The sequence below is a fragment of the Callospermophilus lateralis genome, chromosome 5, assembly GCF_048772815.1.
Source record: "Callospermophilus lateralis isolate mCalLat2 chromosome 5, mCalLat2.hap1, whole genome shotgun sequence".
NCBI classification, from domain to species: domain Eukaryota; kingdom Metazoa; phylum Chordata; class Mammalia; order Rodentia; family Sciuridae; genus Callospermophilus; species Callospermophilus lateralis.
Genome location: NC_135309.1, coordinates 153,617,171 through 153,635,184, shown reverse-complemented (window position 1 = coordinate 153,635,184; position 18,014 = coordinate 153,617,171). Strand labels below are relative to the sequence as shown.

The window sequence follows — 18,014 nt, the reverse complement described above, 5'->3', positions numbered from 1 at the left end:
ATCCCTAATGTCAAATTTGACATTAGTAGAACTGGGCTTGATGTCATGTTTGGGTAGTTGAAGTCCCACTGGTCCACACTGATTGTTAACTCTGTGTCAGTCACTTGGCATTTTGTGTGCCTGGCTGGGCAAGGTTTTCATATCACAGGTGCTTCACCTTATTCTCATGTATCTCTGGGGGCATCTGCCCTCCGGGACTGAGGAAAGAGACTGTCCGTGCACTTTCTCCTCTCACATGTATAGATGCCCAGAACACGCTTCTGGTTTTTCTCCTTGTTCCCTCATGTTGCATACATTTGAATTGATATTACTTCATGATGTTGACTTTGATTTGCCCTCTATTCCCATCCCTACCCCATATATCCTTCATACATTTTCTTTCAGAATATTAAGGGATCTTTTATCCCACCCAAGAATAGAAAGGCACTCCTCAAACTCCTGCAATTCGAGGCAGTAGGCGTGTGCGCCCAAAGCACAGTTCATTATTTCAGACAGAAGAATGTTCTGTACGTGGTAGGAACAGTTCTCTTTTTACCCCTGTGTCTTGTACCTGAAACAGAATCATATTTTATGTGCATAATGGTTGCCCTCTGAAATTGCACCTGCAAGTTGCCATTGAAACTGCCCACTTCTGCTTTTAACTTTTAAGCTCTGGGAAGCCATGGCTATGATGTGTCCTTTGCTGCTTTACAGCTTGCCAGTGCACTTGGTACCCATGTGATTGTCTTTTTCAAAAACAAGAGTGGGGTGGTGGGTGGTGGGGAGGGACAGACCCCAGTGATAGCAGCTTCTGTGTACCAAGTTCTTGTGTGAGAAACCACTTTCAGACCTCTCTGGTAATCTCATTGGGTTCTCAAACTGGCTTTTCGAGTTAGTGAAGATGTAGACAGTAAAATGATCCTATTTTATAGATGAGAAGAGGTAGAGTGCTCTAAGGATTTTCTCTGGGTCACACTTGGGATAAAAGACTGCAGCTGGTGTGTTGTATCCTCCTTCTGTGCCCCAACTCCTAAATAACTTGAAGCCTGTGTTCACATGTGCCAGCTGTTGACCCACCTGGGAACACCTGGGGTTACAGCAACCTCCAGGTCTCAGGGCTCCAATCCCACCATCCACTTAATCACCTGAAAGTCTTGTCCTTTCTCAAGATGCCCTGCCCAGGTTCCTCTAGGAGCCCTCCATGGTGTGGGCTCCCCTCCAATTAGTGAAGAAAGGGCCTTTTCTTCTTGAGGTGAGACTTTTCCTGATTTCTTTCAAGCAGAGTTGCAAGGCCCACAGACACCAGTGAAGAAGAGGCCGAGGAAGGGCATGTACCTGGATCAGACTCAGTGTGATGCTGGGAGTCTTCCCATATCTTCATCACAGAGGTTTTCTCCATAGAACCTCATATCTGTCCCCAGCCCATCCTTCCCCTTGTATCCTGGTCCATGAGCCAGGTCTGTACACGTGTGCATTCCGGTCTGAGTTCAAGTTCACTTCCACAGAACTTCTGCCCTGGCTTGTGAATTCCTTGGACATTAGTCTGCACTGGAGAGATCATCAAGCACTCTTTACATTTTTAGCCTCTAGGGGGCAGCATTACCTAAGCCTGTGATTTGTCCTCCCATCTTTTTTAAAATTTCAAGACATGGTCTCACTAAATTGCCCAGGTTGCCTCAGCAGAACCAGGGTTACAGGAATGCACCACAGCATCCAGCTTTAACCCATGGTTCATAGTAGAAAACCAGGTTGCTATGCACTCAGGGTGCGACTCTCTTCTTGCTATTGGATAAAGGTATATCTATTTTATTATAATTAACAACTTGCACAGAAGTGCATTTTTTTTTTTCACCCTTAGGAAATGTGTGTTAAGAATGTTGCAGGCATCTTGGAGACTTTTCCTGATTTCTTTATTCTGGGGTATTTAGGCATCCTGTATCATTTTAAAAACTTAAAATAGACTTTACTTGAATCATGCCGCATAATGATGTGTGTCAGTGCATCCTCAATTGACATTAGGAAGGACCTTTCTCTAAGATGTTTTAAATCCAAGTTGAGTGAGAATATTTCCTGTGGAACTAGACACAAAAATTCTAAAGGGGCAAAGGACTTTTAGGAATTCAGCATTATGGTTTTAAACACAGCCTTGCTCCTTCTATCTCATTTAATTTCATTTTCCTTAACTTTACAATCCCAGGATGAGTTCTCCTCTGTAGCATTAGCCCTTTCTGGTTTCACTGGTGGGCCAGGTAGAGTGAGCCCATTGCACCAGGGACACACATTGAAGCACCCAGGCTCATATAGGGGGGATGCTGGTTGTTTTTGATCAGGTGGAAGGACAATGGTTTGACCCCCCACCTACTCATGACACTTCCCCTGGATTTGAGAGGAAGCAATTTCTATGGAATCTGACATACTATTCTAGTACCTTTGTCTCATACTATATTATTTTTAGGAGTAAAAAGATTTAAATGTGTGATGGTGTTAAATTTACCATGTTAAGTGACATATCTTGAACATTTAATAGGAACCTGGATATGTTCTGAAAACTGTCTAGAGAAAGGAAGATTTTAAAATTTTGTGATTTTTCTTCTTATGAAAAGATTTTTCTTGTAAAGTAACAGTGGCTTATTTCTTTATACGTATCATCTTATTTAATCTACCAGGTCTCTCCATTTAAGGTCAGGATTTGAATTCATATATTTGGCTTCAGAACCTACATTCTTCTTAGGGGAAGAGTTTTATCCTAATTATCATTACAGCAGAAACATTAATCGATGCTATCGCAGTGACATTATGTAGAAGCATACCCACACGTCATGCACCAGGCCAGTTCTAAGCCACTTTTTATATTCTCTTTACCCATGTATAAAAGAGAGACTTGTTAAAATGTGTCATAAACTAAAGGGTATTTTTGGTAGCATTTGTTGGAGAAGAGAATATTGCAGGCTCTCCATCCCAGACAGGCACTCTGCCTACCTGCCCCACACATCGGGTCCTTGAGTTAAGTCACAGTAATTCTGAGGAGAGGCTGCTGAGATCCCACAGTAACCTAATTGGCCCAAAGTTGGGTTTTTTTTTTTTATCAAATCTTGTCTGAGAGCCCTGAGATTCACACAGCTCCTGGGACATTAGTGCACGAAGGACACTAGCCACTGTCAGGGAGAGGGCTCAACACATCAGTGGCCTTGATTCATAGCTGGGAGCTCCAGGGACATTTCCTTTCCTAGGTTCATGTATGTAGTAACAGGGTTGGGAGCAGCTTCAGTGAGGCAAATGCATTCAGGTGAGATTTTGAAAAACGAGAGTTAAGTAAGTGGTTCATTTCCTTTTTCAGCAGAATAAACGCAGTTGCAAAGGGCCACTTTTTCATAAATGTCCCTCTTGGAAAGGTGGGTGGCCATGTGTTCCAGGGTTCTCTTTGTTGGGAGCCCGTAGACAACTTCAGTGTATGGCCTGTCACCTGTTCCACCCTGCCCCTGCATGTGGAAGGACCTTCTTAAGTAGAAAAGTCCTCTGGTTAGACAAACTGTCATGGTTGTTTTGGGTTAAATATTTTGACTCTTTCAATAAAATAATGCAAATTTGTTTTGATAAATTACTTATTGCTCAGAGTAAACTAATTGGCCAAAAGTTGGGTGTTTTTTTTTTTTTTTTTATCAAATCTTGTCTATTTAGTTAATCCGACTCCATCCTTCTAATGAGGATAATTAACATATGTCCAGAGCACTGCTGTTTACACAGGATGCTTCTGCTGCAATCTTTTCTACTTGGTTCTCTTACTGACTACTTGAAGTGGTATCCAGGTGGTATTTGTACCGGCAAACTGAGTCTCAGAGAAATTGAGTGGTTCTCTCAGGTCAGAGCTATAGTTGGTCAAAGCATTCCTTAAGTCTAGATTGCCTTACTCCAAATCTCACAGTATTGTATCTAGTGCCTAAGACCACTGTGGTACTGCAGTATAATGGCATACAACATGATTTACAGCAACTGGAAATGTTTTCTGTGGAAAATGTTAGAGCAAATGGGAAGATATCTATAGTACAAAATTGATGTTTTAAACTTTTCTCTATAAAAATGGAAGTCAGATTCTGTATGCAAATTGAAAGTATCACTAGATGGTTTTCAGCTGATGTTTTTCCTTAATAAAAGACCTCTTTAAAGCTTTCCCTGAACATGCTGTCACTAGTCATTAGGGAACTGTAGCTCTAAAACACAAAGAAATACCACTCATCTAGAATAGCTAAAGTAAGATTAGCAACCCCAGGTGAGGAGGAAGAGGAGTGAGAACTCCTCTGCGCTGCTGGTGGGAATGTAAGCACGGTGCACCATTTTGGAAATGTTTGTCCATTTCTTTAAAATAAAACAAATACCTGCCATTTGACCCAGCCATTCTACACCTAGATATTTACGTAAAAAAAAAAGCAAAGCATAAGTTCTTGAGCTAGGGATGTGGCTCAAGTAGTAATGTGCTCACCTGGCATGCTTGGGACGATGGGTTCAATCCTTAGCACCACATAAAAATAAAATAAAGGTGTTATATCCACCGAAAACTAAAAATAAATATTTAAAAAATTTCTCTCTGTCTCCTCTCTCCTCCCTCCCTCCCTCCCTCCCCGATCCCTCTCTTAAAAAAAAAAAAAAAAAAAAAGCATAAGTTCTAACAAAAACTGTATACAAATGTTTTTTTTTTCTTGTTTTTTTTTTAAAGAGAGGAGAGGAGAGAGAGAGAGAGAGAATTTTTAATATTTATTTTTTAGTTATCGGCGGATACAACATCTTTGTTTGTATGTGGTGCTGAGGATCGAACCTGGGCCGCACGCATGCCAGGCGAGCGCGCTACTGCTTGAGCCACATCCCCAGCCCCACAAATGTTTTTAGTACCTTTTTTTGTAATGGAAATAATCCAAATGTCCATAAAGAGATGAATAGATAAATTGTGGTAGGTACATATAAGGAAATGCTATGTAACAATTAAAAAATCATGAGCTTTTGGTACACACAGTAGTATGGATGAGTTTCAGAGGAACTGAATGAATGAAGCAAGAAGAAGAAAAAAAAGAATACATACTGTGCAATTCCATTTCTATACTTTTTTTTTTTTTTTAACAGAATGCAAGCTAATCTGTAGTGGCTAAAGCAGATAAGTGATTGCCTGAGAGGGAGAATAACAAAGGGCATGAGACAACTTTAAGAGGTGTAGACATGTCAAAATTCTCTACATGGGGCACTTTAAATTCATGAAGTTTCCCTGTGTCAGTCATGTCTCGGTAGAGCTGTTTTATGAAAGAGATTAGCTTGGAAACAAAAGACCCAACATCAGCAGTTTCTCTGTAACTGCAGTTTTGCAGGAGCAGTTTTGACTTGTGAGCCCAGAGGTGGCAGCCACTGGCAGGGTGATCTCTTTGACCTGACCTTTCTGCAGCTGAGGTGGCTGGCCGACAGTATGAAGCATCCCTGAGAAAGCTGGAAGTGTCCTCATGGAGACAATACTGCCAAGCCACCAGAGCCTGTTCAGTTTAATTAATTGCCTGTTTTGTTTCCTGGAATGGTTCCCTAGAGATCTGAAGGGTCTAATGGCCTCCAGGAAGTAGCCATGCCCATACCCTTCTCCCACCAGGCCTGCAGTCATTTTGGCTGCTCTTGTTCTCAGGTGTCTTTACTCATCCAGGTCCCTGGCAGTGTGTTTAGTGGCACTAGCAGTGAGGGCTTGCCTTCAGTGTGCACTCCCTGGGCTCCCAGGGAAGGGTGACCTCTGACCCCAAGCCTCGGGGCTTGGACTGGGTGTGTCACATCCCAGTCCCACCAGACCTGGTGGTGAGTTCATGTTACCACATTGCTTCCCCCTGAGGAACATGAAGCAACTTTAAGAGGTGTATAGACATGTCAAAATTCTCTACATGGGGCACTTTAAATTCATGAAGTTTCCCTTTGTCAGTCATGTCTCGGTAGAGCATAGTTTAATAATTAATAACAGTGTATAATGCCTTTGCTAAAAATAAAACTGCCTGTCTGCTATTAGAATGCTGTCAAAGAATGCCTCTGTGACCAGCAGACGTTACTGTTGTCAGAGGGAATCTTTTTGGATCTCCAGCATGGTCCAGCTGGAGCCTTGGAAGAATGGGAATGAGTGGCTTCCCTTCCCTTTCCTTTTGCTCTTTTGTGACAGTGCCTTCCGCCTCACTGCCTGTTTATTTTTCTCCCCTCAGTGGTGGCGTACTGCTTTTTCTGTGTGTGTGTTCCGCTGGAGTTGGACCTTTTGGGATGCATCTCCCTCCCTCCCTCCCTTGCTGCCTTGCTGCCTCCCTTCCTTCCTTTCCTCCCTGTCTCTCTGGGAGCAGCCTGTCACAGTTCCCCTCGCGTGTCTGCGTGTGGCCTGGTGTCTGCGCGCTGCTGCTCACCGTGTCCCTTGTGCCCCCAGCTGTGGACCTGGCTAGAGGAGTTGCAGAAGGAGCTGCTGGACGACGTGTATGCTGAGTCGGTGGAAGCCGTGCAGGAGCTCATCAAGCGCTTCGGCCAGCAGCAGCAGACCACGCTGCAGGTGACGGTCAACGTGATCAAGGAAGGGGAGGACCTCATTCAGCAGCTGAGGTGGGCCCACACCCCTTGCCTGTCAGACACAGTCCTGCCAAGGATTTCCCTCCTCTTGTATTTTTTTGAATAATTAGCTCTAATTCTGTAATTCTCCCCAGCTGAGTAGAGAACAGATGCCATCTATAAATTCAAAGGGGAGCACCAGCTCTCTTCTCTCTTCATTTTTCTCTCCCTTTCCTTTCTTCCCTGTAAAGTTTTTTAATTCCATAATTTTTCTCATTGCAACCTTGACTAGTAATCCTCAGAATTTATCTTTTATTAGTATTTTCTCTTAATATCTAACTAGAAATTACTGATGTTTCTTTCTAAATAGATAATCTGAACCCCCAGGGACCTGCCTCCACATTGGCTGATATCCATCTTTCACACAGCAGGCAGGCAGATCTGGACGTGGTGGGACACTCAGCCTTCAGTCCTCCCCTTGGCAAGAGGCAGTGTAGCATTGGTTATGTTTCCTTGAAAAGCAAATTTGCAAATTCTTTTTATTGGGTTGTAAGGACTACTTACCTAAGTTTAATACCCCCCATGTATCACCTGGAGGAGGATGGATGAAATTGTTGATGGATAACCATCCATGATGTCCTCTTTGCTGAGAGTCAGTCAAAAGTTACTCACTAACAGTCTGATTGCGTTAAAGGTTAACTCTCACAAGTGATGTGACTCTGTCACTGTACTAAACAGGTTTCATTGTTCTCTCTTCTTAAGGAGAGAAGTGGCTAAAAATAAAACTACCAAAGTAATTTTCTGTGATTATGAGACTTCTAATGAAAGTGACTTGGAGAACATGCCAGAGAAGTTCTGCAGCATGTCCTCAGAGGAAGGAGCCTAATGTTTGCAGAAGAGGCAGTGTCTTCCATTTTCTGAGACAAAGTCCAGCTTCCTGCCAGCTTTCTTTCCCCTGAATATTCGAGTTGCCGGATCTGGTGTCTAACAATGTGAGACTTTCTCATTCAATTCCTGTTTGTGTTGTTAAAATCCCATTCCCTCCCATCCCCTCACAGGGACTCTGCCATCTCCAGTAACAAGACCCCCCATAACAGCTCCATCAACCACATCGAAACGGTGCTGCAGCAGCTGGACGAGGCCCAGTCACAGATGGAGGAACTCTTCCAGGAGCGCAAGATCAAGCTTGAGCTCTTCCTGCAGCTGCGCATATTTGAGAGGGATGCCATCGATGTGAGTGTCCTCCACCCCCTGCCTTCCTGTCCTGTGAGAGCCCAGAGCCCTGGTTTCCCTCCTCTTCCCTGTCCTGGTTCCTGCCCTGTGTCCTGTCCTACTCCCCCAGCTTCCATTCCAGAAGGGCAGAGCTGGAAGGAAGTTCCTGGAGACATTGACAACTTCCTCATTTGATCCTGGGAGGCTAGGGGCTTAGTTCTGGATTCTGGGGTTGGAGAGTGTATTGGGAGCAGATAAGGAAGAGCCAGGGACACAGCTCAGTTGGCAGGAGCAGAGCAAGCTAGTGTTGGGAGGGGAATAGAAGGTAGCACTCTTAAAAATAGTGAGACCTCATTGTCCGGGTATGTGGCCGCTGATTTGACAGCTTAGGGTTGATACCCTCTGTCTTCCTTTTCTGCCCCGCTTTCTTCTCCTCTGACTCTTCTCTTCCTTTCTTTCCCCCCCGCCCCATCCCCACCAACAATCTTCTCCTCCTGGAGTGGGAATAGTCCTAAGCCTGTGCATTTTAGATGGTAGGAAACTCAGTTTGTATTTCTTCATAGAGGTGCTCTCAGATTCTCTATAATTCATACCTGAAAATGGACTTTGTACCTTATATGTGATCAAGAGAAATAGATACAGGCTCCTTTTATCTTTCTTCAACGAAAAGGGGGGGTGGTTCTGAATTCTTGGTGAGACAGATCTTTTCTTTTGAGCTTGACCCAGTCAAGCAGAAGTAAGTGTTTTAAGTGGATGAGACTGAACTGCCTGAGAAGCACGTGGAGGAACCAGAATACCCTGTGCCTTCAGCTCAGGCTAATTTCCAGCTGTGGACTGCTTCTGGCCCATCTGTGGGTTGCCCACGTGGCAGTTCTGTATGTGGTGGGGGGTGGTCTCACAGGTGCCTATGTGGACTGCTTGTCCAAGTGTCCTGCACTTTGATTAAAGAAGCACCTTCTCAGCTCCTCTTGTTGCTGTTGTCAGCTAAAAATAAGGAGTTAAACCCTAACCACTGTGTTGGCTCAGCGTGCTCAAGAGCTTACCAGTCTCAACCTCTAGGTGGACAGGAAACCATGCAGAGAAGCGGCACTCTGGCATCTCCCAACAGGCACACACACAGCCTGGCCTGCCCTGGGTAGAGGTGGCAGCACTGTGTGCAGGGATGGAGCAAGCTTCATTTCCTCTCTAGCTCCTTTGAAACTTACCTACTTATTGAATATTTTCAGTTAACAAACACAAATCAATCAAAAGTATTATTTTTTTTTCTTCTAAGACATTTTGATGTTTGAAAAAAAGATTTTGATTTCATTTGCATTAATGCTTCCTGAAAGAAGGAAAAAAGGGCTTTTTTATTATATTTCCACTTTCACTAAACCAAATTAGGAAATATAAACCTATATTTTCCCCACACTGAAGCCACAAAATGACATTTTCCCTAGATAAAGCCAGTGATAAAACACCCTGGGTGAGTGCATTCCTGAGCTGAGGAAATTAACCTGCAGTTAAGTCTCAGGCCATTGTCAGAAATGGTTTAAAAGCTTTTCAGAGATTGTGGCCTAAGAATCCCCATGTTCTTTAATAATTCTGAAATTTGAAGCTGTGATCAGTAAGATATGGCTGGTGCTTCTTCTATCTTCTGGAAAGATCCTTCTCTTCTAATTGCTCTCAGAAGCACAGAGTTACTTTTGTGGTAGAAAATCTTCTCTTACTTGGTTAATTTAAAAAAATCTTTCCTAGCTTCTGTCCTTTGGCTAGGATAGCATCTGCATCTCACAATGGACTAAGGCTTTCAATAAATTTGTGGAATCCTCTTTAGAATATTGGTTTCTAAGTCTGCAGATGTTCCAAATAAGATCTGCTTTGTTGATCTAAAAAGAACAACAAAATCAGAAACACAGCATACTGTGACAGTTTAGTTATAAAGATGGTAAAAATTATGGGTAAATTTAGGGAGAGAAACGTAGACTAACTACAGATTCCGAGAAGCATTTTAAAAATTATTTTGTAGTTATTTTTCCTAAGAATCGGTGTTCAGAACCTGACTTCCTCTTTCTGGAGTTTTGTTGTTGCCACAGTTTCTTTTCTTTGCTGTGTGGATAACAAGCTATAATGCTCATCACTGGGACAGGACCTTTTACTGATGACCCTTTGATCATGAACATCCTTGCAATTTCTTTGTGCTCAGTGAGGATTTTTAGATCCTGCTAGCTTAGCACATTGATCTTTGTTTATTATCCATTGCTTGAGTGCTTTTGGAGCCTGATGTGGTCTCCCTGAGACATTATTGTGAGGCTGGCTCACCCATCATACCTAAGTCTCTTCTTCCCCTTCCAGGGTCAGAAAACAAACATTAAGAAAGAAAAATCCCACCTAGAGTAGACATAAAGATTGAAGTTATAGTGATTTGTTTTTTCTTTTTAAGAATATTTTTTCTCACTTTTTTCATAGTTTATATCTAATGTGGCATTATTTGAATTATGAATTTTGTAGAAGAGTATAATGTAATAATACAATGTAAATGTATTGTGTGTATGTTTCAGTAATAAAAGAATAAACTAGGAAGAGTTGTGCTGTAAGAGTTTTGAGAACCCTTTTTATTGCCTCTGTTCTCTCCTACATAGATTTTTATGTAAACTTTTGCTTTCTCAAAGTTTCAAACTAATTTGGCTAATACTCATGTGGATAAATAAATTAGAAATTGTTAACAATTTGTTAACAATTTCCTAATTCCATGGGAATTGTTACTCCACTGAAATGTCCCATGTAATACTCCTTCACAACATGTTCTTCCTCTTTGGAGGATTTTATAATTTTTAGTCTTAATTTTAAAAAAAATCAAAAAAATTATATTATGAAGGTTTTCAAACCTGTACAAAAGTAGAGAAGATAGTATAGTGAAACACTAAATGCCTGTCCTCTAAATTCAAGATTTTACCACCCTTGCTTTAAATGTCCCTCTTTTCTTTTTTCTAAAGTATTTGAGAGAAAGTCTGCCTGCTTATCAGTTTACTCTCAAGACTTTCCTAAGGATCTCTAAAAATTAGGTTATATTCTTACACCCTCCCACAATGTACTAAAGGTCTTGCCATCTTCCAATACCCAGCACATATTCAGATTTACATAGGGGCCTCAGTTAGGGAGCGGGCATAGGGATAATTTCCTACATTTGATGCTTAGTTTCTTAATCTACAGTCAACTCTCCTGTGCTCCTCCTGGATTTTGTAAATTTTTTATTATTTTTTTTCATTCCATGACTTTTTGATTGCCATGGGTCAATTGTAAAAGGAACCAAGGTCCCACATTCCTTTTTTTTTCCTTGCTTGACTTCTTTTAAGTTAAATTGTTTCCTTTCCCTGGTATTTCCTCTAAACTTGGACATCAGATACAAAGGCCTGGTTAAACTCAGGTTATGTTTTGTGCAAGTACACTGCAGAGGTGTCACATCACAGCTCTCCCATGAGAAAGCACGTCATGTTTGTCTTGTTTCTTCAGGGATGCTGGACTGGTCTGCAATTCAGGCAGTGGGTCCTGATCCTTCCATTTTTAAATGACCCCCTCAACAATGTTTCATTTATTATTATTATTTAGGGGGATGCTTTTTAGCTCTTTTTCTTTAAACTATACTAGGAATTAATGAAATTTTGTGTATTTAATATATTTTTTTAAATTCAACTGTGGTAATTTTCTTTTTGAACAACTAATTGTTCCACCATTGGCCAGTGTGGGAGCCCCTTCAGTTGACTTTACGATCATTTGTTTATTTTTAATTTTCTTAAAAAAAAAAAAAACAGCTTCATTGAGGCATCATCTATCACAGAACTTATCTATTTAACAGATTTTACTTTTGATATAGTGAGATGTGATAGCACATATTTATATTTTTAAGTCTCAGTCTTAAATAAATGCTTTTCTCTTTTAGATCATCTCAGACCTTGAGTCTTGGAATGATGAGCTTTCTCAACAAATGAATGACTTTGACACAGAAGATCTCACAATTGCAGAACAGCGCCTCCAGCACCATGCAGACAAGGCCTTGACCATGAATAACTTGACTTTTGATGTCATTCACCAAGGGCAGGATCTTCTGCAGTATGTCAATGAAGTCCAGGCCTCTGGTAAGAAGACTTATTCCATCCTATACCAATTGTGGTTTCTTTTTATCACCATGGAAATTTAATTTATTTCAATGCGGTGTCTGCAAATTCTGTATCCCTGTTATATGGCTATTATCAATAGTCTGATCTTTAAAAGGAAATGCTTTGTTTTTTTATTTCACATATTATAGTCACATTCAACCATATGATTAGGAAATTTAACCTGAATAGTATTCTCATGTGTTATTTCAAGAAGCGTGTACTTTAGTGTTACAAAATGATGTGTTTATCTGTGAATAAAATGCAAACCATAAGAAAGTATTTTCACATTTTTATTTTTTTCTTAGTTTATATTTTGCCAGCAGATGTCACTATAAGCTCAAAAATGTAACTCTTATATTAGGAACTTACTTGGCAACAATCCTGTATACAATATTATTTGTTTTGCACAAACTAAAAGTAAATTCTTAAAACTGTGTATATTGAGGACAACTACAGAAATCGAAGTTCACACATTCGCAAAGGATGCTGCATGGCCACTGTGTACGATGTAGGAAATAGGTTTAGTTTGATCACCTCTATGTTCTCAGATAACCAGCATGCTGGGAGACTCCCTCTACTGGGTTGGACCCTTCTTCAGCCTGCCCACCAGCACAGCGGTCTGGCTCCAGCAGGCAGGTCATTACAGAGCAGATTGTGCCATCTAACGGGAACAGAAAGTTGAAATGCTAGTTGAGTTCTAGGCTCTCCCTTCAATGTCCACAGGCGTGGAGCTGCTTTGTGATAGAGATGTAGATATGGCAACTCGAGTCCAGGACCTGTTGGAGTTTCTTCATGAAAAGCAGCAGGAGTTGGATTTAGCTGCAGAACAGCACCGGAAGCACCTGGAGCAGTGCGTGCAGCTACGCCATCTACAGGCAGAAGTGAAACAGGTGAGCAAAGGATGAGTTGTGCCAAGATGAGGCTGCCTGGGACCCTTGACAACACGGACAGACAACCTGGGAATTCTGGCCTGTTAATGTGCTCCTCATTAGAACACACTGCCTTAACATATAAGATAATACACCAATATAATATCTAATTGTGAAACTGGAGCCATTAGCCCACACAGCTCTCTATTCTGTAGTAGAAATGGCTTTTCTGCCCAGCAGCTATAGCACTTGAGGGTAACATCCACATGATTGTTTTGTTATTGGTTCTCTCTTGCTTGGAACTCTGAGCACATTACTTCCTAAGCTAAATAACTATATTTTGGGGGAATGGCAAATACTGTTATCAGTCTGGACAGGATCACAGTCTGTGTAGGGATAGGACATTTCTTGGATTATCAGGATGCTATAATTCCACATCCTGGGTGGCATGGCACAAAATGAAAACAGGACACATGGAATTACTTCAAACCAAATGCCAGTGGGTGTCCCCATTCATGGATTTTGCATTTTATCCCATGGACAAAGGGAGTCTGCTGATAAAAAGCTTAGTGAGGGGGAAATGAGGCTGTGGTGTTCTGGTTTGATTGGAGGAGGACACCTGATGCCTCTGTCCATGAGCAGAATGTGGGGAAGAAACAGGTGGCACTCACACTGGGGCACATGTTCTATCTCCTTGCAACTACTCCAAAGTGCTCATTGGTCTCCTGTGTGCCACTATTAGTGTGGGTATTTGAAGCAAAGTATTGTGACCTGCTTATTAAGTGTTTGTTTTTACCAAACACACACACACACACACACACACACACACACACACACACACACACACTTATTTAAGAAACAAACTAGTATATGCCTTAGCAATTACCTTTGTTTGTAAGAGAAATTAAGAGTGCCTTTAAAAAGGTATTTTCCTGGGGTTGGGTATGTAGTTCAGTGTTAGAGTGCTTGCCAAGCCTGAATAAGCCCTTGGTTTCATCCCTAGCACTGTAGAAAACAAAACAAATCACAAAGCATTTCTCCCCTCCCCTCACCATATTTTTTCCCAGCAGAGAGTAGATTTCTAATGTTCATTCAGTGACCATAGGATATATTAGGCTGAGATTTTGATGATAGGTGGCCTTTCCCTTATGGATGCCAAATGGCCATCACCTCAACACCCCAAGCACCAGGAATGGGGAAGTATAACAGGAGGTGGCACCTGCACTAGAAAGTATTTTTACGAATTCTCCCAGATGCTGCTCTTTTGGTCTCATTGATTTGGTTTTGTCATAGCTGTAAGTAATCTGTGACAGGAGGTGAGAAGTGGTTTTGTTCATTTGTTTATTTTTAATGTTCTCCCAAAATCTGTGGGGATTTTGTTTTGTTTGTGTAAATAAGAGCAGAATTGTTATTGTGTAGGTAACGAGGAGTCTCTGCCCCAAATAACTATCCAGAATGATTTTCCACAGTTTCTGTGGCTTCTGCTGTCAGAACTAGCTTTCTATCTTGTTTGTATGTGAACTTGAGAAGTTCACAGTTTGAGCCTGAGCCTGGTAGTACAACCTAGATCACACTTCGGTTGTTGTGCCACTTATTAGCACTAACATTAAGTTGGAAAATAGCATAGTGAAATAAATCATTTCCCCTTATCAAGCAGTTTGCCAATTTTGTGTGTTCATTAGGAATGAAAGAACCTGAAAGGGAATGAAAATACTTCTTTTGATTATCGGGATTCTTTGTGTCAGTAAAATTTCTAATATGTGGTCCTCAAACTGTTTTTTTTATTTTTTTTTTTATTTTGGTGGGATGCTGGGTAATGAACCCAGGGATGCTTTACCACTGAGCCACATCCCCATCCCTTTTAATTTTTGTTTTGAGACAGGGTCTCACTAAGCTGCTGAGGCTAGCCTTAAACTTAGTATCTTCCTGCCCTCACCTCCCAAATCACTTGCACCACTGCACCAGCTCCTCAAACTATTCTGATGTTGTTCTCATGCAACACACTGTCTCTCCACCATTCTGTATTAAAAATAATAAAGTTGTAGCTCTTAGGATAAAGTGCTAATGAAGGCTGTTGGGCTATGCCAGTAGGTTATTAAAAACAACCAGAACTTCATCCCTGCCAAGAACCTCTTGACCACCTTTTAGACTTGGATCTGCTCCCTGTGGTCTGCAGGATGCACTGGAAAGTCGACCACTTGTAGTAACCCTGTATCATATTTCAGGTGCTGGGGTGGATACGCAATGGAGAGTCTATGTTAAATGCCGGGCTGATCACAGCCAGCTCACTGCAGGAGGCAGAGCAGCTGCAGAGAGAGCATGAGCAGTTCCAGCATGCTATCGAGGTGAGGAGGTGCCCTGTCTGTGTGGTGAGTCTTTCTCAACATGGGACCAGCCTCTAACTCCTAACATGGTACTGACTATGGAACCGCCCAGGGCTCAAATGGTAAAGAAATGAGAATGCTTATAAATCTACTGTTGATTACCTCAGATGGAACAATAGCTGCAGAGAAGTGAGGTTACAAATCCCAGCCAGGTGACCTTTCAGTGAGGGTCCACACACCAAGCAGCTTCTGTGTCCTTTGCAGGATGCACTTTCTCTGATCAGGAATGCCTTGGAACCAGGGAACCCAAATTAGTCTTGGCTGAGTTTTTTAATGCCTTGCTGGTCTTACTGGTACAATCTTGCAATGTGACCAGCAAAGCAGAGAGCTTTGGGTTTCACCAAGATCTGGTATAAATGATGAACTCACTTATCAGTAAATAATACTAACAATAAAACTCCTCAAGCTTCTGCTTAAAAGCAGCATTATTCATCTCAGCAAAGGACAAAAGGGTCAGTTTGTGCTAGACTGTAGCAAAAGCCTCGGCCAGTCTGGGTGCACTCCCCTTCACTCTCAGCAAGTGCACTGATTGTCCTTAGGACTATATTGTGGGGACTCATAGGTAATAGTTGTGATTGGTGGTCTCAAAGTCAAGGGAAAAAAGAATTTGATGCTAGAAAACTTGTTTCCTGCTGTAATATACATATTGCCAGCCAGAGAAGAAAGCCACCAAAGTCACCACTAATCACTCCCATAGATTAATTTATTTTGAACCACACAGTGCCAGTGGACATAACACTTCTTCCTGTGTCTCCAACTTCAAGCAGCTTTTGAAAACTGTAAAACTACTGTGTGAAGTGATTTCTGGTAATTATTTTACAAGTGTTAAGTTACTGGGTAAAGGATGAGATTATCATATACAAATTTTTATGGAATCGTTTCCACTATTTTGGGTGAAATGCAACATTTTACTTTCTTTTCTCTTTTATCTGCATCCATAGAGAACCCTATGCTGCCCTGACAGCTCTCCCCACCCAGCATTCTAATTCTCCCACATAGCGACCCTGACCTCAGCCCTTACAGACCTGGTGAGAACATAGAACAAGACTGTCACTGGATTTACTATGTGGTTATTAGATTTATTACATGGAATAGACCTCCAAAGAATATAGTTGTTTTGCCCTTAGCTTTTCTTTAATTTTTTGTTTTCTTTTTAAAACTGCTTGTCCTTTCCAACTTTTTCACTGGAGTCCAAAGCTTAAGCTGAAAATGAGAATGAAAAGCATTCATCCTGGCCACATTTCCTCCACGTGTTCATTGCCTCCAGCAGTATTATAAGAAGAACCAATAGGAATAATAAACTTGAAACATTTCAACAGCTTTTTTAGAATATTGGCTATCAGGGTCTTCCCTGGTATTTCTCTGAGAAACCCCACAGTTGAGACCCGTGTACTTCATCCTTCATTAGATGAATTAAATAAAAATGCAGTTGTAGCTAAGCATAAACCTTTTTACTTAACTGTGCTCCATGCTTTGAGAAGAGTCCTAGTGAGTATTACCTGGAGCAGATTATGTACCATCATGAAGAGCATCCCAGTTCCTTCTAGTCAGTATGTGATACTTGTGCTAAACAAGCCTTTCTTTGTCTTCCTTTTCTCAAGAAAACACACCAGAGTGCACTGCAGGTGCAGCAGAAGGCTGAGGCCATGCTGCAGGCCAATCACTATGACATGGACATGATCCGGGACTGTGCTGAGAAGGTGGCCTCACACTGGCAGCAGCTCATGCTCAAAATGGAAGATCGCCTCAAGCTTGTCAATGCCTCTGTTGCCTTCTACAAAACTTCAGAGCAGGTCAGGAGAGAAGGTTCATTCCCTGGGCTTCCAGCTGACATTTTATTTTGGGTTAACTTTATGAGATAGATCAGTCATCATTAACATGTCTGTTAGTATTGAACCACTCAGTTCTAAGTTAAGCAGAGAAAAGGCATATTGTATAATTGAAATTTTTCTTGCACCTTGGGTATCAAAGAACAATGGGTTGAAAAGTAGCTGAGAAGATAGGTTTCTTTGAGCCAGGAATCTTCTTCCCTCACAGGTCTGCAGTGTCCTAGAGAGCCTAGAGCAGGAATACAAGAGAGAGGAAGACTGGTGTGGTGGAGCTGACAAGCTGGGCCCCAATTCTGAGACAGACCATGTCACCCCGATGATCAGCAAGCACCTTGAACAAAAGGAGGCTTTCCTAAAGGTATGGAGCTGGCTTTGCTAGTTGCCAAAAGTGTACATGGATCCAGAGGACCCACTGAAAACAAGAGAGAACGTCCTGACTGACGGAGTGATACTGTAGATACTTCTGCAGGCACAGTCTGCATTTTCTGAAGGAAATCCCCACACCCTCACAGCTCTTGCTTGTGCAGATAGTGAATGGAGTAACACATCAGTGATATTATATGTCTTACTGGTTTTCATGGGGAAATAACTAGAAACCTGTTTGGCCAAGGATTGGAGGATTGGTTGGAAGTCACAATACTAAATAATTCTGGAGCTCTGTATCAAAGTTCCATGAGGCTTTTCTGAGGTGCAGTGATACCAGTTGAAACTTTCCCCAAATGAGTCTGGAGACAGAGAGAAAGTGATTGGTTGGTCAGTTGATTGATTGATTGATTGGGTGAATTGTAATACTTACAGCAATCTTCTGTTGGACACTTAGCTTCTCTAGGACTACAGGTTGAGCCTCATTGGACACATGAAAGCACAGGTGGAACAGCATGAACCCGTGACGCTTAGAGGGCCAGCCACTCGGGGAACTCTCCCTGCAAGAGGAGTGGTCGCATCCAGACAGACTAGATGTTCTCTCTCTGAGAAGCTTTAGACGAGGACTTTCACAAATGTCACATTTTTATGTGTGTCATATTTGATCACACAAAAATCACAGATGTACCTTGAAACAGTTAAATT

At 41.8% G+C, this 18,014-nt stretch overlaps 1 protein-coding gene across 2 annotated transcripts in view; it reads left to right on the top strand.

Moving 5' to 3' along the window:
- The window catches only part of Trio (trio Rho guanine nucleotide exchange factor), a 338,720-nt gene that overhangs the window by 194,146 nt on the left and 126,560 nt on the right, over window positions 1-18,014 (top strand). For both annotated transcript variants that reach the window (XM_076857460.1, XM_076857462.1), the window contains exons 12-18: window positions 6,401-6,570; window positions 7,575-7,749; window positions 11,648-11,843; window positions 12,588-12,754; window positions 14,959-15,078; window positions 16,719-16,910; window positions 17,155-17,304. In XM_076857460.1, coding sequence (XP_076713575.1) covers window positions 6,401-6,570; window positions 7,575-7,749; window positions 11,648-11,843; window positions 12,588-12,754; window positions 14,959-15,078; window positions 16,719-16,910; window positions 17,155-17,304 — 1,170 coding nt within the window. The remainder of the gene's footprint in view (window positions 1-6,400; window positions 6,571-7,574; window positions 7,750-11,647; window positions 11,844-12,587; window positions 12,755-14,958; window positions 15,079-16,718; window positions 16,911-17,154; window positions 17,305-18,014) is intronic.